Below are 20978 nucleotides of genomic sequence, written 5' to 3' on the forward strand. Positions count from 1 at the left end.
AAACTGAGAGCTGCATATCTTGAAGTGACCTGTGGAGGGTCAACACTGACCAGGGGAGTCTCAGTAGATTCTCCCTGGGTAGACATGCTTTTCTAGTGAGGTGTAAGTGGTGCACTTACCTACACTATATGTTTGCCTACTGATCCCTTGCTAGAGTTGTAGTTTAGGGTGTGCTAGGCCCGAGGAGCTACAACAGCTGGTTCAGTAGAACTCAGAGTATTCTAAGCTAAGTTATATGTACCTTTAGTACTTATGTGATCTTTCACAAGATATTCTTAGGGCATGTGTGGTAAAACAACAGCAAGCTCAAATCCCAACCGCTGCTCACCAATGTGAGAAGTTGGCCTGATGTGCAGTGTTCACTATTCTAGTGATCACTATATATCAGTCCAAACAACCCTTATTGATGATTGGTTGTAAGTCAACCTTATAGACCAGCTATCCTAGTAGCATGGATACGAGCAGTCTAAGGCTAAGACTCTAGAGGGCGTGTTAAGCCAGCTGTTTTACCATCACATTACCCCTTGAACACCCAGTGAAAGGACACCACACAAGTGTTATGAAAATAAACAGTGTATTTATTAGAATCACAACAACCCTGTACTCTTTATGAGGACAGGGTGCTAGGCACACAACAAAACTCTTACGAAAATACTTAAGTTAGCACGTTATACACAAATGCCCGAGGGGCACGAAAAACCATATACTTTAAAAGTGGAATGCGAAATTACTAGCAGGTAAGTACAGTACTAATAGGCTTTGGACTCGCTAGGACTTGACTATAGAATCGTTAGATTACTTCTAGGAGACCTAGGGGACTCGGGTGCAGAGTGTGCACTCTCACGCGGGATGCGGGACAAAGTCTATGGGAGCTAGTAAAGGCAAAGTTAGTGTTCACGGGCGAACCCGACCTGGTAGGAAGAAAACGACAGTGGATCCTGACCCTAGGATAGTGAGGCTATGCTGGGACACCGAAGTGCCGAAGTTACCTAGCCCAGGGGCTGCAGCTGCATAGGTCTGAAAAGACGTCGGGAATCTCGTTGCCGGACCAGGAGCCTGGAAGAAGGAAGTTGCTGGCAGGCGACCAGTGAAGGAAAGTTCGATGGATCCAAGCCTGGATCAAGGAAGAAGAAAACCTGAAAGCAGAGGGGACCAAGTTCTTGAATCACTAGCCAGTGATTAAGTGGGCACCAGGATGGCACCGGGCGAAGTCACCTCGACTAGGTGAGTGGGCGACGCTGGCTCTGCAGATCTCACGGACCAGGAGGCGTTGTCGGCGACCAGGATGGAGAGGCGAGCTGTCCCACGATGGATGAAGCTGTCGGCGTCGAAGTTACCCAGGATTGGGCAACAAGCCTTGGCTAATTCAAGCCCACGCGGTGGACTCAAAATGGCGTCTTGAGTGGACCAGGAGGGTCCGGAGTGCTCCTCTTCTGGAAGGGAGCAAGGGCCAGTCTGGAGCAACCAGACTAGCAGCAGTGATGTCGTCGGGCGTCGTTCAGGAGGCCACAAGCCAGCGGGCTAGTAGCCAAACAACGCGGTGAGCAGCAAAAAGCAGAAGGGCCCCACGCCGATCGTGGAGATGCTGGGAGGCTGCACTTCGGTGCTGGAGCTGCTCAGGGTCGGGGCTTCTCGGACCCCAAAGCACTCACCAGGAAATTACTCGGCGGGCTTGCTGTGCAGAAGTCGTGCAGTCTTGAAGATGGCCGGTCCCTCGAGGTCTCGTCACACCCACGAATCTCAGCGTGACTGATGATGTAGGTAGAGGTCAGAGGTGCCAGGGAAGCCGGTTCTCGTCGAGCTGGGCAGTCTTGATCCGGAGGAGAGACTTGCAGCAGACCGCAGTGTTCTTAAGATGGTGCCTGTGGATGCAGGGTGACTACTCCTTAGTCACAAGGGAGAAATCTTAGGAAGAAGTCTTGAGTTCCTTTCGTGGAAAGTAGTTTCAGGATTCAAAGATGATCTGATTTGGAAGGGGGCCAGTTCCTACCTTTATCCTGTAAAAAGGGGCTGGCACGCGACTAAGTCCTGCCCTAGGGGTGGGACTAGGAGGGGGGTGGCTACACCCACTTCCTTGGCGGGCTTTTCCCCAGCACAGGGTCTGGAGTGACCCTGGAACTGGTTCCAGCCAGCCTATGCACAGTGAGCACCGGGGTGCCACGTGCAGTCACCGTCCTCTGAAGCCCTGCCTACCTACAATACACAAAACCCTGTCTGGGACGGTGCTGGCACCGCCCCTGGCAGGAAACCCTTTGTCCTTATCTCCTGCTCTGGGAGGACTCCCAGCAGCAGGAGGGCAGACTTGTGTCTCGGTGGCAGCATCCATTTTGTGGAGCTGAGGCTCTGTTTGACTTTAACCGGGGTTAGGGGTTACATACATGTCGTGTCCCTCTAGAAGGGTGGAATGCTAACCCCGTCGCCAGAATTGGCGAGGGGTTAGTATTCCAATTCGTATGACACCTTACTCGACATGTTTTGATAAAGCGATACCAGAGTTGGCATATAACCGCGAGGATTATAATGCACTTAAGAGTATATGGTATGCGATATCATGGAAACGGCTAAGGGATGGATCCCGAAAGCCGCAGACAGGCTCAGCTCATGCCAGAGCACCATCTCACACGATTCCAAGCACTCTGCCTTCAGGATTGTTAAGGCCTGCCATAGGAGTGACTGATAGGAGATCTGTGTGTCCATTTTAGGGTTAGATGTAGGTATACTATATCTAAAGCAAAGGGTGAGTACACCACCTTGCCCCAGCTGTCGTGCTGCCAGTTGTGTCAGTTTTGGATGGCCAGCCAGGGGTGGCATAATACATGCTGCAGCCCCTGGTAGGCCCTGGGTACACCTATGCCCTGGGTACCTAAGGTACACTGTACAGGGACTGATAAGGTGACTCAGTATCCAATTTAGATATGTACCTAAGGTACATGGAATCCATTTTACAGAGAGAGCAGTAGGCCTGGGGCCCTGAATAGCAGGGTCCCAGGTCAACTAAGTCAGAAAACCAGCAAAACACCAGGCAAAAAGTTGGGGGCAACCATAGTCAGGGATCTACCTTCCTACAACCCCGCCGAGGCCTTAGTCAACGTTTACATTTCAAGAAGACCAATGATGATAAAAAGGCGGGAGGGGGGTATGCAGCGGCCCCTGCCAGGAAAAGGGCTAAAAGGAACAAAGATCCAAAACCAGCAGGAAAGAGAAAAGGGAAGAAAATGGCGGGGGGGCACAGTCAGGATTAAATGCTTCAGCCCCGATCTACATACCAATCAGTCACATGCAACCAGAGGATAAACCAACAAAAGCCCTGAGAGAACTAAGGAAAAATCAGGGAAGAAAGGAGGCAAACGACAAACCCTCAACCAACAGCACTATGAAGCAGAAAGTAAGGATCATACCCGAACTATTCAATGGTCATAGGACAGCCAGCCCACACGCACAGGCACCGTCCGGCATGAGAAGCAAAGGTTGGCAGGCAGGGAGTACAAATGTCAGCCACTATGTTCATGAAACCAACAAGAAAGCACAAGAGGGGGATAACAACAAATGGATATACCTGGACCAGCAAACAGCAGGGAAGAAGGGAAAGGCACTAAGAAAAACGAACCCCCTAAATAGGGCACAGATCTTAACGGCATTTGGAAAATGTTGCAGTTTGAGTGGGATCGGAACAAATGACCTTCGGCAAGTCGGCTTTGTAGAGAACAGGAATGGAAAGGAAATAACAAAAATCTCGCTCCATTCAGACCTGGTAAAAAGGGCAATCCTGAAAGCCTCCAAGGAGATAAACCAACAGGGAATAAGGATAATTCCTGAGAGAGAAATAAAACCCCCAACAGCCCATACCTTCCTAAAACAGCACGCCGGCCTACAGAAGAGACAAGTGAACCTGTATAGAGAAATAGAAGGAAAGTGTAGTGGCCTGAACATAGTAATTGGCAATACAGGTAATGAAACCGCATGGGATAACTGGTCAGTTTGTAGTAGCCCCGCGGGTGATCCCAACGATAGCGACACGGAGGACGAGGAAGAAGAAGGCGGTCTAAGTGGGGTAGAATAGGATGGGGGGGGGTCGCAAAATCTAGGTCTCATAACCTGGAATGTGAACGGGCTAGGCAATGAGCAAAAACGAAAAATAAAGTGGACATTGCCTGCCTACAAGAGACCCGGACTTGCGACGAAACCCCAATTACTGATGGATACTTACAGTTAAATCGCCCAGCCACGAAGAAAAGCTTTGGCCGTCCATCAGGGGGGATGATGACATTGGTCTCAACAAAAGTGCTGAGGGATGTAACACCGTTGAAAACGAAATGCAAATGGATACAAGCAAGCAGAATAGAACTTCTAACAGTGGAACCGAAACATAAAATGTTGACACTAATCAATGTATATATGCAGTGGGATAATAGAGTAGAGTATGAGAAGGAGATGAGGCTCTTTAAAGAGGATGTAGACAGTACACTAGAAATCTATGCAGCAGATATAATAATAATAATGGGGGACTTCAACCACAAACTAAACCCTAAAAAGGTTGACCGATGGAACAGTGAACTGTTAGAGGTCTACGGAATAAACCCGGCTAGCTTTCCAACTGGGGAGATCTCGAAACAGGACTTAGAACTAGTATATGCCCTAGGAGGTAAGGGTCTCCATTGTCTTAATGGTAGAATAAAGACAGATAGCCCAGCAGGGAAGACCTTTAAATTAGGTTTACAGAACTGTCCTATCGACTATATGTTCATGCAAGCCTGGAATTTTTCCCAAGTTAGGAAGTTAAGGATAGAGCAAAAAGAGGTGAGTGATCATAACCTTCTTTACCTTACAATATCTGGGGGAAGGAAACTGCATAGAGAAACAGTGATTACCCAGGAGGTCGAGTACCCCAAACGGGTGACGACTCGATTAACGGAAGAATACCTGGAAAAACTGAAGGCCATGCAAATGAAAATGGAACCAGAGAATTTAGATAATAAAAATGTAGAATGGTTCATCGGAAAGCTAGAAGAAGTGGTCCTGTGCCTAAGAATAGAACTAAAAAGGGTTAAACATAATGGGGTAAAACAACCAAATCGAGGCAAAGGGTTTTCTGCGGAGTGCCAAACCAAAAAAAAGGAGCTACGGGCAGTCCAAAGAAGACAAAAAAAGAACTTTACACAAAAGAGACAGGCACATATAAAAAAGTTGAAAAAAGAATTTATATCAATGGTAAAGGACGCCAAAAGGGCATACAAAGAGAAATGCTGGTTAGACCTGTTAGAAGCAATTGAGGAAAAAAACTTGAGTCAATTTTGGAAATTGGTAAAGGCAGCATCTGGAACATCAGATGGAGAACTAAATTGCGTGGTGAGTGAGGCTGCATGGGAAAAGTATATAAGGGAACTGTATGGGGTAAGAGCTCCAAGAGAGTATGTAGAGTCCAAAACATGGCAAAAAATATCAGAAGACTTAAAATCCAAATTCACTGAAAAACAAGTAGAGCTTACAATAAGAGAACTGAAGCTAACCCGTGCGGCAGGACCAGACAACCTTCCTGCAATAATACTGAAGTCGGAGGTGAAATGGTGGGCAACATTTTTGACCCAGATGTTCCAGGTAATACTAAAAGAAGGCGTAATGCCTCCTACCTGGAAGGGTGCCATAATTAGGCCAATACACAAGAAAGGGAGCAAGGAGGCCCCAGAAAACTACCGGCTGATTAACCTCCTTGACATAGGAGAAAAGGTATTTTCAAAAATTGTATTGAAACAACTGAACGCATGGGTAAAAGAGCTTCAAATAGTACCCACAGAACAGGGAGGATTTAGAGCGGGCCACTCAACCATAGACCATGGATTTGCGCTATGGGCTGTGGCCAGGAAGTCGACGGAACAAAACGGCAAGTTATGCTGCTGTTTCGTCGACTTCCGTGCTGCTTTCGATTCAGTCGATCGGGCCTGCCTATGGGATACCCTAACGAAGATCAATATTCCCAAAGACCTTCTGACCATAATAAAGGAACTGCACAGGGAAAATTGGGGGCAAGTTATCAAGGATACCATAGGATCACTGACCCCAAAAATACCCATCGCCAACGGATTAAGACAGGGCTGTGTGTTGGCACCCCAGCTTTTTTCTATATTTCTGTCAGACCTCCCGGTCCACCTAGAGGTTGAGGGTAGCGCAAGCCCCAAAATGGATGGAAACAAGGTGTCCTGCTTACTTTACGCAGATGATCTGGTAATAGTTGACCAGACCGAGAGAGGCCTGCAAAGAAAGCTTAACGCCTTCAATACATACTGCACTAACAAATTTTTAACAATCAATATAGACAAAACAAAAATCCTCTGCTTTGGGAAAAAGATAAGCAGGTTCAGTTGGTATATAGGTGACCTCAAACTGGAGACAGTTAATGAGTATCGATACCTAGGCATATGGTTCGATAAGTCGCTAAACTGGAGCACCCATCTGGAAACACAAAAAGCAAAAGCACACACTTCCATATGTGGTCTAAAAATGTTTAATAGGGATTATGGAGAGATGTCACATCGACCAATGCTTAGACCCTTTGATGCAATGATCCCCCCCCAAGTCCTGTATGGAGCGGAGATCCTTTATTTGAGCGGTAAGGGAGCCTGGGACACGGTGGAAGGGAAATGTATAAAAAGTCTCTTATCTCTTCCACAATCCTCTATGATACAAGCCATAAGAACAGAAATAGGCACAAAGGCTTGGGAGATACAAACACAGATGGCTGTAATCAGATTCTGGAAAAGACTCGAGGATCCAGAAGAGCAAAAAGTAGCTCACTGGTGTAGGAAAGAGATACAGAACAGTGAGCTAAAATGGGCAAAGGCCTGCAGGGAAAGATTGGTGCAGATCTGTAAAAGGCTAAAGATAGAAGTGGACCAGGAAACGTATCAAGTTCTTGGGACCAAGTGTGAGCTAAAGCTAAATGGGAAGGAAGTATCCAGAACGATTGATTTAGGTTACTTAGCAAAGAAGATCTCGGTAGCACACATGCTAAACTCTTGGTCCAAAGAAGACTGGTTCCCCTACTTAGACATACTACCCAATCGCGGATACAGGCAAGAGATTCTGAGGCTGCGGATTGGGATAAACCCTTGGCTAACAAATAGAGATCTTAAAACAAAAATGTTAGACGAGCAAGGGTGCTGCAGGTGTAAGCTGGGAACCAAAGGAGACCTGCTACATATCTTACTTGATTGTTTGTCACTATTGGAACTACGGAAACAGTGGCTGCGCCCAGTGTTCCTAAAATACGATATAAGAACAAGGGCGCAGGCTGCAAACCTATTAACCGAAATCCCCACTATTGATATCGCAATTGCCCTTGGGATATATATAAAGGCGGCCATGAGGGCACTAAGGAATCAGGATTAAGCGGAAGTAATAAATGAAATTTTAAATCAAGGAAAATACACCCGGTAGCAATTGAAAGGAATAGGTTTTAAATGTAAATTTAAGTTTTAAGGCAAATGTAATTTTATTGGTGTTTTGTATTTTAATAATGGTGAATAAGAATTTTGTACTGGACTAATTTTTACAAGGTTTTATTGTATTTTACGAGAATTATATTCTGTGATACGGTTACTTGCATTTGTTTAAAGACTATGGTCATAATAAACATATCTTTTGACTTGACTTGACTTGAAATGGCAGGCTCATTCTAGATTCAGGAGGCAGTGAGAAACCATTTGCTAAGTCCTGGTTTCACAAGATGGGAGATCCATGAAGCTTTGAGCACCCAACTCTTTCAGTCAAGATGTACATTGATGTAATAGTTTTGCAGATCAGAGTACTTCATACATGTACTTCAAATCACAACTGTTAATCCCCTTGAAAGCAACTATATCTAATAATTGTGACAAAATTCTTTAAGAACTTGTTTTAAGGGCAGCTAACTTTCCATTATCATAGTGCAGAACACGTTGTGTGTTTGTGTGTGTGGAAACACTTGGCGCATGCAGAGACATTAGAAAACGTTTGCTGGTGAGCAGAGGGACTTAGAGCCATCGTGACTTCTCGCTATTGCCATTTTTGAGAGACAAGATAAAAAAAATTACAACTTTGTTAGACAAATGGAATGAAATTATCTGAAGCTCCTTAAAGACTAATGGTAAATATTAAGTCCCTGGGATGGGCAGACTAAGAACTAGATACGGTCCAGGGAGAACCTTTTAGCCATGAAACTGGGATACTTCACATGCAGTCTCAGATATACAACTTCACTTAAATATGCTTGGAAAAAATATTGGATTCTGAAACTGCGCAGGGCACACAACACAGTAACACTTCCCTGGAAAGGATAGTTCCTTGGATTTCCCATCAGAATCACTTCCACCCAGGTGAAGTCTACTGGGCTACTTTAACATTGTAAAACCAGGAGACTTATTTGTTAATCATAGGCTCTCGATCTACCCAAATTGTGTGCTCTTGGGAAATTGCTTTTGGAACTTATTCCTCTCCTTCTTTTTGGTAAGTATCAGTGTGCTGCTGTCTCACATCTCCTGCAAAAGAAAACTGTTTGATACTAAGCAAATCATACTGTTCCTAGGGGACTGTATACTAATCGCATTAAGTGTGAGCACTTTGAAACACGGGCAATGGAGGAAATAAACACCAAAGGTCTATTTCCAGTAGAGGACCCCAGGCAGTTTAATGCCAGATGGCTGTATTTGAATCACTATAGTTGAACGGGCTCCTAAGATACATGGTGCAGAAACCCTCCTATGCTGCAGCTCTACCAGCCATGGACAGGCACCCCTTTTACAGCTCTTTATCACAGAAAGAATGAGAGTTAGATACTCTGTCGGGTTGCCCGAACTGTCCCACCTAGCAGCTTCTATCGCCTCTCCTGCTTGCCCTGTGAGATGGTGTAGTGGTTTGAACCACAATGCAGGAAACTGACTTTCTGCAGTGATTTACGGAGGGCAGAGACACAGGAGACCCAAACACTGGATAACCCAGAAAAATGCAAGAGCGTTGGCTGCCCTAACTTGTTTTCTAGACCAACAGTTCTTGACCTGGAGTCTGTGGACATTTGGAAGTCTTTGACACCAACTCAGCCGGTTCACAACAGTTTAGAAATGTTAATAATATTAGCAGATTAATCCAATGTATATGGATATTAAATATGCTCTATAAATGTTTAGGAAATTGAATTTGGAGGCTAAAAATTCAGTTGGGATCTTTAGCTGGATTAATTGGAGCAGTGCAAGAAATAAAACCAAATTTTAAAAAGCTCCAACCTACCCATTAAAATTTTAATTTTTATATTTTTTGTGAAATAAATACAATGTTTCGCATATAGTCCCTGTATGGGGAACAGTTCGAGTAGGTGCTTACTTAGTTCTCGCCAAATTGGATTATCCAGAGACCTTAGTGCTGCATTCTTAACCCGATTACATGCTTTAAGAAATGCACCCCGCCTGGCCAAACTCTGCTTTTGGAGACAGAACTCTAGTGCTTGGAAGGAGAATTTTGGAAAATAAAAGACTGAGCGATCATTTTTATCTACTGATCGATCTAAGAGCTCAGAGTCCCTTGTGCACAGTATTTCACTCCTGTATGTCAGAGTTGGTACCAACTTTGCGCTAAGACTTAAGTAAAGGCTCAAATATTGGACCCTGGAGTGTTTTGCAAACGCAAAATTGAGTGACCCAGCTTTGGCCTTTATTAGTAACTTATGATGATAATGGACCCCCTGTTGTCTATGGTCACCCCGTAGGTATTTATATGTGTTTCTGTTTCCAAGGGGTTTCCCATTTATACTCCAGACTCATGTTTTTTTAATCTTTTTGCCGATTTGTAACACTTTGTTTACTTTCGGGTTGATCTCCAGCCTATTTGCAGTGTTGAAATTTATGAAGCTCATTTAACAATCTTTGGAGACCTATCCTCGTCTTATTCATTAAAAGTAAGTCATCCGCATACAGAAGGTGAGATATCAACCTGACACCCAACTTAGGTGGGTGCTTATTTACCTGATCCAGTTTCTTCGTAAACGTCAGCAATAAACAAGTTGAAAAGGAGAAGCAGGAGGATGCACCACTGCTTCAAGTTGGAGAACATATAGATTTTCCTTGAAAGTTTACTACGATCGTCCAACCTGTACACAACATTTGTATTGCCTTCAATAATTTGGACAAAATCCCCCATTCAACCATTTTCTGCCATATATTGTCTCTTAGCATACTGTCAAATGCAGCTTTGAAATCGACGAAGCATGTGTAAAGTATTGTTTTGGCCTTAAAGGTGTTTTGCATGCACTTGAAGAGTGCCATAAGATTTGACAGCATCTCGGAGACGCTTATAGGTCTTGCAATAACAGGCAGACGAAGTACTCGGCCTCATTATCCATGGGAGTTATTGGGTAATTTTTCGTTGGCTGCATTATTTTTATGGACAGAACACCTCACCACATTTCCTGGTTCTGAACCTTTGTGCAATGACAGAAAGGTACTTACTGGAACTTTGTGGTCCTGGGGCCAAAGCTTTCTATAAGTTTACAACTAGGACTTGTGCAAGCTTTTATGGCAACTCAGGTGGAGAGATTTTTGGGCACGGCTGTCAACTGGGCATATTTCGAAGCTTCTAGGAACAATCTTGTTCCTCTTAGTCGGTATTTCTTACATTTCTTGTGGAATAAAAACCCGAAAGTCAAATGTGGATAAATTAATGGCCAACATTTTAACAGAAGCACATCGTTGTCTATATTTTTTTAAATAGTTAGAGTTAAATCGCAATTTTTGAGCTGTTTAGGATTCATTTTTCAATACCGCCCGTATTGCTCACTACAAAGCTTGACAACAAGCCTAAGCAATCCATTCAATTTGGCAGACCATACTGTGGAAAGGCCTTCTGCGGATTCCCATCTGATTAGCGCTCATAAATCAAGTGCGCACTTTTCATGTCCCCCATCACACTCATTACTGCCAAAAAATGAGATTAAGGCCTGATGAATTGTGGCTGTTTTCGCAAGGCGCCTTATCTCGCAGCCAGGCTGAAGGTGCGGAAAGATATCTTTCAGCAATAAAAGCAGAAGCAAAGCAGGCGCGCGCAAACCCCAGGTGTCGCGAGAGACCACCCCCAACTCACTTGGAAACCAAAGAGAAGGCCTCGGAGCAGATGGCCGGGCAGGGGACCAGCTTGATGGCGATGCGCCCGAGGGCTGCCGGGTAATGCACTCTCATCACCGTATCGAACACGGAAGTGATGGTGTTGACGTCGCCGTGCTTGGAGCTCTGGTCGCCACTTCCGGTGTCCAGGATGTTGCCTCCGTGCAGCACCAGGACCAGCACGTGGATTTTGCAGGGTTGCAGGGATATATGTGCCGATTCATCCTGCAGACAGGGAGGAAAACGACAGTTTTCATCACATAAACTTACAATGAAGTGATGAGGCGCTTTAGGTAGGAAAAAGCTGAGACCGAGACATTTTTGACTGAACAAAATATGAATCTCCGGCCTGCATCCTAGATGTTGGTATGTAGGTTTTAGAATAATCCACACAAAAAATGGAGGTTCAAGTTTGCAAGATTCGTTTAAAAAGTAAAGCCTTAGCTTTGTTTTCATTATTTATAATATAACACACTAAGCAGTGGCAAGACTTATGTAGATCACGAGTGATTGCGGGAAGGACAGAAATAAAAAGATGGACACGAAGTAGCAAGGAGATTGAAATAAGGGTAACGATAGTATAATAAATGAAACCTTGGTGTGGTGTGAGGTGGGATGAACCCAGGAAAGTTTAGCAGTCAGAATTTGCTGAATTGGACAATCTTGAGGATCTTTTGAAGATACTAAAATAGAGAGGTGCTCACAGATTAGTTAGTAGGTCATTTCATAGTCTTTGTTGCCTTCAAACACCAGCTGAACTCCATGCATATCCCCCCCCCCCAACAAATATGCAATTGAAAAAAAGGCTCCACATTAGTCATCCTTGAATGATTATGTGGAAACTATGGGCAGCCATGGTTTGTGCATGTACATATAAATCTGAACAAAAAGAAACACCCCAAAAAGTAGACCTATAGATGCCTAAACACCATATCACTCCTAATCCCAATGATGCCACTCAATCCCACAACCTAGTACCCTCTACTTCCACAGACCCTAGTCATACACTGCTCCCGACGAAGGCAATATGCCCTTTCAGCACACTTACCCAGCTACTGACCCGAATGGAGCAGAAAATAGACTCCCTAGCGGCAGATATCCTACACCTACAATAAGACCTTCCCAACCGGATTAAGCCACCTTGCTCACACGCTCCGGGTAGCTACACACCTACCCCCATACAGCCTCTTCCATGGCCCCACCTGGCACCCCATGGCCCACCAATCCTATGAGGAATCAGGAACATCGACCTAGCCGAGCTCTCCGCCCCATTTCAGAATAAGAACCAGATGAGGTCAACAACTCCTACCTCGCAATAAGCCAGAACACGGCCCCTTTTGCAATCCCAGTTTTAGTGAGCACTAATAGAATCCCTAGACCTGTCCTCTCGCCCAGACCCCCTGCTCAATACACTTCTGTACATACAGCACACACCAACACTGAGGCACCCCGTCATCTATCGTGCATGCTCCTCAACTGTAGATCAGCAGTACAACACGCCACAGATATTGCTGAAGTTATACTCGCTGAAGAAATAGACATCACATTCCTCCCAGAATCCTGGCTCAATGACCATTCTACCCCCATCCTAGACCTTCGCACCCCTCGAGGCTACAACATCATCAGACACGACAGACCCGTCAAAACAGGTGGTGGCCTAATTATCATTCACAAAGAATGAATACAGCTTACCAGATTAAAATCCACAGAATACTTGACTCTTGAGTACCTAGGTGTTGAACTTACAGTCAAAGGCACTTCGCCCATCAAATTTCACACCACCTACCATCCTCCTGGTGAACGTACCCTCTTCGCTGTAGAACTAACCGAACTAATAACTCATTTCTCCCTAACAGACATGGAAGACGTGTTCCTGGGTGACTTCAATATCCACTGGAACAACCCAGAGGACACTACAACCCAGAACATCTCCAACCTGCTTGAAATTACCAACCTCAAACAACTCTGCAATGAACCAACACACATCAAAGGAGCAACACTGGATACGATCATCACCAAAAATGAGCTGGTCTCTCTTAGATCGATTTCTCCCATTGACTGGTCTGACCACTACCTCTAACTGTTTAATATTGACTCACATGTCAGAAACCAACCAATACATCTGACAAACCTAAGCACTGGACCAGGAACATCAAAGGTGTCCCCATAACCAAACTGGAATCCAGGATTCATGCCCATCTACAACCCCAGCCTTCCGCAATGACGGCCGATTACGTCACAGCCCACTTTAATTCCACAATGACAGAGGTGTTAGAACAAGTAGCACCACTCAAACTCAAACATTTGAGATCTATCAAATCTAAATCTTGGTTCAACGTGGATCTTAATAACGAAAGACGACAACTCAGACAATCGGAAAGGACTTGGAGAGTAAACCCTTTGACTCTTCACCTAGCGCAACTTAGATCAATCCGTTTGGCATATGAAAAACACATTTTTAGAGAAAAGGCCACTTTCTTCTGCAGCAAACGAGACCAGGTGAAGAATAGACCTAGAGAACTCTTCAACATTGTTAAAAGTCAAACAAACGGCACACCCCCACAAGAAAAAAAAGCCACTAGGGATTGATGAGAAGAAATCGCCAGCTTCTTCACAGATAAAGTCAGAAAAATAGAGCAATCCTTCATCCAAACCTCAAATCCTACCTCTCTCGCACCCTGCCCCCCTTTAACCACCCCTGACCAAAAAGATCGAAATCATACCTCAGCCAACCAGGCCGCTTCTAACTGAAAAGGGACCCTAATTGGTCGAACTTCGAACTCTTGTCGGAAATCAAAGTCTTCAATATAATTGCAAGATTAAAGCCTACTTCCTACACTATGGACCCCCTCCCATCCACAATAGAAAAAAAAACTCAACAACATCATTGCCCATTTCTGGACAAAAATCATCAACTCCTCTCTCACATCAGGTTGTGTCCCAGACTTCCTTCAGCTAGGACAAATCACACCTATACTCAAGAAACCAATTCTCACCATTTGTTCATGTTTAACTAAAGACTTACATTGATGATTCACCTTTTGCCATTCATCGTTCATTCTCTTGTAACACCGACGATCCAAAACTGCTTTAACTGTGAAAGTTTAAAGCCTATAAACAATTGGAGTATTGCCTCTGTGTACTATATGTTGTAAAGCACTCTGAAACCTGTACAGGTTGGGTCTGTGCTTTACAAAACAACTGGAAAAAAATACAAATAAACAGGAACAAGTGTTCGCATAGCCTTAGTATTTAATCTGTTTGTTAATTGTACTTAGTGCATCTGGTGGACACTGGCTGCTCCATAACACTTATCGCACACAACCATCAAGTTATTGTAATATAAGTTGTTCCTGAGCTAACTTTCCATATTTCCATCACATGTCATAGTTATGTTATTTCACCTACCTAGTTCAGTTTCAGTTCCACAGTCATGCCCACTGGTCACTCAATCACAATTACAATCATATGAGAAACAAAACATATTGTGGTCAGTCAAGGAGTTTCTCTAACCAACAATCCAGTTTTAATTCTATCCAGTGTGAAAGCTGGGGTCCTTGGAGTCCATTTTTCTAAGCTACACTCTCCAAGGACCCCGCACTCTTCTCTTCTAGAAAGATTAGACAGTCCCACTTGAGATTGAGAACCTAGACTCTGGTAGAAGGACGTGACACATGCCTAGGTCAATAGGAGAAACAGTCCCTCTAGTTAGCTGAATGGCTAATGTTTGAAGCAGTAAGGGCTGGAAAGGGGAAACAAACAACAAAATAATTCCTCATAATGCAGAAATAACTTTAAAAAGTCAAATGAGAAGCTAAGCACCAGCTTGAGAACGAGACCCATGAATGTCTCCATTTATCTTAGTACACATTCATCTGAGAGCTGCTGAAAAGCTAAAACCAGTAATAAGAAATATATTTGATTTTAGGCTGGTAAATGTAATAAATATGGTTGTTTATTGTTAGTGCAGAGCATACAACATCAGCATATAAAAGCTTCAAGGTTATTTAAGTGCATGCAGTTGCAATGGTAGCGGGGAGAATATCACTTTCACTTTTAGTGTCAATTCATCAGACTGAAGTTCAATTTCTGGCTTTTAATAAAAATAAAACAAGATAAGAAAGGCAGACAAATCTCTTCACAATGTTATTAAAAGGACAGTTGAAGATCCAAGACTACTCATCTGGAAGATACCAGAATTGCTGTTTTTGCTTTTTGTGCCGATGATATATCTATATAGCGGCCATCTCTAATATGGTACAATCAAAACAGTGTGCAGTGGCGAGGTCAGCAGATTGATGGAATTCTGTGACTTAAGTATTTACTGTGTACTTTTGTATTTAATGCATTTTCCACACCATTAGCAAAAAAATGCAGATTTCACAAAAAAGTTTATTTTTCGCTCAGATGGATGAAAATATTAGCGGGCAATATCCTGTATAACTTGCATTTTATGCTGCATTTTTTAGACAGCCTTGCTGCATAATTTGGTTCTCCATGCCACAAGAAAGTGTTTTTTGTGATTTGGTGTAAATCTGTTCGTCGTTATTGAGAAGTTAATGTTCAAAGAGGCTTGCGAGAGTCCTATATCATGCAAAAATGAGATTGGCTGGCTGTAACATGAAAAGAAATGATGCAGCTCCCGTTTCAGGACAGGAGAAGTCAGTACATATGTCTTAAAACACAAAACTGAAGTATAAAGGGCAGGGAAGGGATACTCTGGCCCCCTGGACCATGTTGGGGGCAGCAGAGGTACCCCCCCCCCCCCCAGGATCCATTTTTGTGTTGGTTTTTTTTTAAGTGTTTTTGTGTCTGAATTTCCATCACTTTTTAGTTCACAAATTAGAAATTACACTGAATTCTGTTTTTGTTAAAAAAGCTGACAGCTCTTTAAACTATATACATATATATTTATATAAATATTTATATATATTTATGTGTGTATATATATATATATATATATATGTATTATATATATAATAATTTTTTAATACACTTTTTCACTGAAAAAAACAAAAGTTACAGTGGCATTATTGTTAGGTATTAAAATGAGACATGAGCTAACGTTAAAAAAAAACATTGAAATACGCAAGTCATAGTTTACTCAAAAACTATGGCCAACACACATCCTGTCCTTTCTTTATATGTCATAAGTTATGTAATATGTGGGGTCATAAGCAGTGCATGATAGAGCTACAAGTTATCGTTTTAGACTCAACTATAACTGGTGTATTTCAGGGTTTGTTAAGCGTATGTCTCTCTTCAACACTTAACTATAATGTCACTTTACCTTTGTGTTTTTAGTGAACTTCTGTTTCATAACATCTTAGAACTTCACCCAACTATAATGTCCCTTTAGCTTTTGATTTTCTTAGTGAATTTCGTTTTTTTAAGTCATATTTTATATTGTACCATTTGCCAACCCTCTGCAGGCAACCAACTCCAACTAAGCATGGCCCTTGACTGTGTAGAGCAGGGATTGGCCGCAGGGTCTTCTCCAATGCGAATGGCTAACCCCCTCTTGCACACAGACCTTGGCAGTGCACAGCAGGGCATTAGCCCCTGGCCTGGCCTGGCCTCAAGCCAGGCCCTTCACCCAACCTCCGGTGGGCGTCCAACCCCACCCCACACCCAACTAACATTCTCTTCTCCTTTGAAAAAAAAATGTTTTGAGTCCTGCGGTACTACCCCAGCGGTTCTAGCGTGGTACCCAACATGCAAACTTTCACTCCAGGGTACCTCGGTACTGTGTAAGCCTCTTTGATGAAGCATGCAAGGTACTGCAGTACCGTCGGGTGGAAGCTTTTGTGGTGGGTACAACAATAGCATTGCAGTATCTCATGGGAGGCCCGTAGTGGGTCCAGCAAGAGCACTGCAGGATCCATGGTCTGAATTTTTAAAAAGTATTTAATATGTGGGGGTGGAGGGGCAGTGCATCTGGGTTCCCCATCATAAGTGGCTGGGGGTCAGGCAGTCCCTATTATGCCATGTTATGCCTTTTTAGGTCTCGCTTGTCGATGCGCATGCGCATCGAGCAAGGCGAGAGTATTGCGACTTATCTACTCTTTATCCACACTGCAAGGAATCGTGGCGATTCCTTGCAGTGCCCGTGACTTTTAAGCTCAATGCGCATGCGCATTGAGCTTAAAAGCGCGGGCACGTCCGTCTTTGTTTACCCGCTCCGCCCCCTCCCCTTCCCGCCGTGTCGCATTTCTCCTCCCCCCTCCCCTCTCTTCCCTCCGGCTTGTTTGTTTATTTGACCCGCTCCGCCCCCTCCCCTTCCCGCCGTGTCGCATTTCTCCTCCCCCCTCCCCTCTCTTCCCTCCGTTTTGTTAAAGTCCGTCGCTATGCTACTTGCCCTATCCAAATGGCTCTGAAGTGCCAGACAGCGGAACAACTTGAATTAGTCACTGACAAAGTCGATAGGTCGCTACCATGTTCCTTCAAAGAAGTTTTTGCGTGCTTTGCATGTACGTGTGATTCACAAGAGAAATAGGGGCTCGACGGTGCCTAGTTTGCACAAGTCTGCCTCCCGCTGTGGGTCGGCCCGATGAGAAGAGCTGCGCTGATTGGCAAAGTGTCCCCTCTACATTGTTAGTTGAGCCGGAGCTGTTGCGACTCAAGGTAGGAATCTGTGTGCAGCGAACTCTTATGTTTTACTACTTCGGACTGCTGATGCTTATTCTTGGGAATGTCGCACGGCGCATGCAATCTCCATAAGGTTTGGTGCTTTGAAAACTGGTGCCGAATTCCACTTTCATTCTCAGTTGCACTAAAATAGCCTTGCAGATGATGGTCACTTTTCATCTCAAACGTTTTAATGTCCTTCTATGGTTATACATATGTCTGAAAGCTCTGTTGAACTGCCAGTGCCCTTTTGCTTTTATTCTATAATTGCAATGCTTTTTAATTAACACGCCAATAAAGATGTGACACATGAAATTGTTTATGAAAAACAGCCACAGAGCACACGCTAAAAGCTGAGGCAGGCTAGGTTCAAAGTGTTTCCCCAGCAGGGCTTTAAGTGAGATGAAAACACAGGGGTGGTGGTCTCACAGAGGGCCATGGCCAAAGTAATTAAGTGCGTTGCTTAAACACACCTAAGCTAAAAATCTGTGCTTAGCATAGTGTTCCGCCCGACATGTATTTTGCAGCAATTATGGCTTGTTTTTTTTACTTGCCATTGTTTTTTAATGCGGTATTAGATCTCTCAGATTTGGGTTAGGTTGCTTCTTTTACGAGGCACGCGTCCTGCATCCAGTGGTGGTGGCTTCTCTGTTGCACTTCTTGGATGACATCACTGTCTGGCGCCGCTCACTTATTTCCTGGAAATAGAAACGTACTTTCTGCGGAGAGGCAGGACGTGCCCCTGTAAACGGCGATCCAGCATTTCTATCAGATGTGCAACGTAAAACCTGACCAAGGCGAATGGAGGCTCTTTTGGGGGAAATTAGGGCAGAAAGATTTCATTTTTCCAGACTTTTATTTTTCAAGTTCGCCTGACTTCACATTCCTGGATTGCAGTCGCCGAAACAAAGCGGCCAGCTCTTCTTCCCTGAAGCGAATCCTTCTGGCGCTCAACACTGCCGCTGACGTGCTTTCAAAGGGGCGTTTAAGAATGACCCGACAGGGAGCTTGCTCGGATCGTTCCTTTGTTCCCCAATACGGAAGATGGGATGCAGCGACCCTCAACCCCTCACTCACCCTCAACCCCTCACCCTCAACCCCTCATCCTCAACCCCTCATCCTCAACCCCTCACCCTCACTCACCCTCACCCTCACTCACCCTCAACCCCTCACCCTCACTCACCCTCACCCTCACTCACCCTCAACACCTCACCCTCACTCACCCTCAACCCCTCACCCTCAACCCCTCACTCACCCTCAACCCCTCACCCTCACTCACCCTCAACCCCTCACCCTCACTCACCCTCAACCCCTCACCCTCACTCACCCTCAACCCCTCACCCTCAACCCCTCACCCTCACTCACCCTCGACCCCTCCCCCTCGACCCCTCCCCCTCAACCCCTCACCCTCCCTCACTCACCCTCACCCCCTCACCCTCACCCCCTCACCCTCACTCACCCTCACTCACCCTCACCCTCACTCACCCTCACCCTCACTCACCCTCAACCCCTCACCCTCACTCACCCTCACTCACCCTCAACCCCTCACCCTCACTCACCCTCACCCACCCTCAACCCCTCACCCTCACTCACCCTCAACCCCTCACCCTCACTCACCCTCACCCTCAACCCCTCACCCTCACTCACCCTCAACCCCTCACCCTCACTCACCCTCACCCACCCTCACCCTCACTCACCCTCACCCACCCTCACCCTCACTCACCCTCAACCCCTCACCCTCACTCACCCTCAACCCCTCACCCTCACTCACCCTCGACCCCTCCCCCTCGACCCCTCCCCCTCAACCCCTCACCCTCCCTCACTCACCCTCACTCACCCTCACCCTCACTCACCCTCACTCACCCTCACCCTCACTCACCCTCACCCTCACTCACCCTCAACCCCTCACCCTCACTCACCCTCACTCACCCTCAACCCCTCACCCTCACTCACCCTCACCCACCCTCAACCCCTCACCCTCACTCACCCTCAACCCCTCACCCTCACTCACCCTCACCCTCACTCACCCTCACCCTCACTCACCCTCACTAACACTGAAACCCTCAATCACCCTCACTCTTACTCTCACTCACACTCTACACCTCAGCCTCACCCTCACTCACTCACCCTCAACACCTCACCCTCACCCCCTCAACCCCTCACCCCCTCACCCTCACTCGCCCTCACCCTCAACCCCTCACCCTCAACCCCTCACCCCCTCACCCTCAACTCCTCACCCTCAACACCTCACCCTCACTCACTCTCAACCCCTCAACCTCACTCACTCACCCTCAACACCTCACCCTCACTCACTCACACTCACTCACCCTCAACCCCTCACCCTCAACACCTCACCCTCAACACCTCACCCTCAACACCTCACGCTCAACACCTCACCCTCAACCCCTCACCCTCAACACCTCACCCTCACTCACTCTCACTCACCCTCACTCACCCTCACTCACCCTCACTCACACTCACTCACCCTCACTCACCCTCACTCACCCTCACTCACCCTCAACCCCTCACTCACCCTCACTCATCATCACTCACCCTCAACCCCTCACCCTCACCCTCACCCACCCTCAACACCTCACCCTAACTCACAATCACCCTCACTCACCCTCACCCTCACTCACTCTCACTCTCACTCACCCTCAACCCCTCACTCACCCTCAACCCCTCACTCACCCTCACCCTCACTCACCCTCAACACCTCACCCTCACACAGTGCAATAGGTCTCAGAGGATTTTTAGTTAAAGCTTTTACAATTGTTTATGGCTTTTTTGATTTGTAATTATTTAGCATTGGCTACAAGAAATAAAAATGCTAAAGATTTACAACAAAAAACCCATAAACAATTCTAAAAGCACTAACTCTAATGCTGCGAGACCTATTGCATTTCCAATGCTTGTTCAAAACAGTTTTCAGGGAGTGAGTCCAAGCCTCTTGAAATGGCAGCTGCAACATTTTCTTGAACTTTTGCAGTTGGCCAATCATATTGTGTGGCTCCGTGGTGCTGTGGCGGCCCCTGGGAGAAAAGGCTCCCTCAGCCAATGGGGTTTGAGTATGTTTGTTATTTTCAGTACTGTGGGAGTCCTGCGGTACATAAGGGTCCAGATATCACCAAAAGCTTTACCAGGAGATTAACGCCTTCATGATCTCCCCAAGCACCTTTATAAAACTACATTTTCTCGACAACTACTGAATGGATATACAACAAATAATAA

General features: G+C 45.4%; 1 protein-coding gene across 8 annotated transcripts in view; it reads right to left on the reverse strand.

Annotated features, from left to right (window-relative positions):
- Positions 1–20978, reverse strand: part of PITPNM2 (phosphatidylinositol transfer protein membrane associated 2) — a 1093290-nt gene that overhangs the window by 231454 nt on the left and 840858 nt on the right. For all 8 annotated transcript variants that reach the window (XM_078667590.1, XM_078667587.1, XM_078667588.1 and 5 more), the window contains one exon: positions 11101–11345. In XM_078667590.1, the coding sequence (XP_078523716.1) occupies positions 11101–11345 (245 nt within the window). The remainder of the gene's footprint in view (positions 1–11100; positions 11346–20978) is intronic.

Source organism: Lissotriton helveticus, chromosome 11, assembly GCF_964261635.1.
Source record: "Lissotriton helveticus chromosome 11, aLisHel1.1, whole genome shotgun sequence".
NCBI lineage: Eukaryota > Metazoa > Chordata > Amphibia > Caudata > Salamandridae > Lissotriton > Lissotriton helveticus.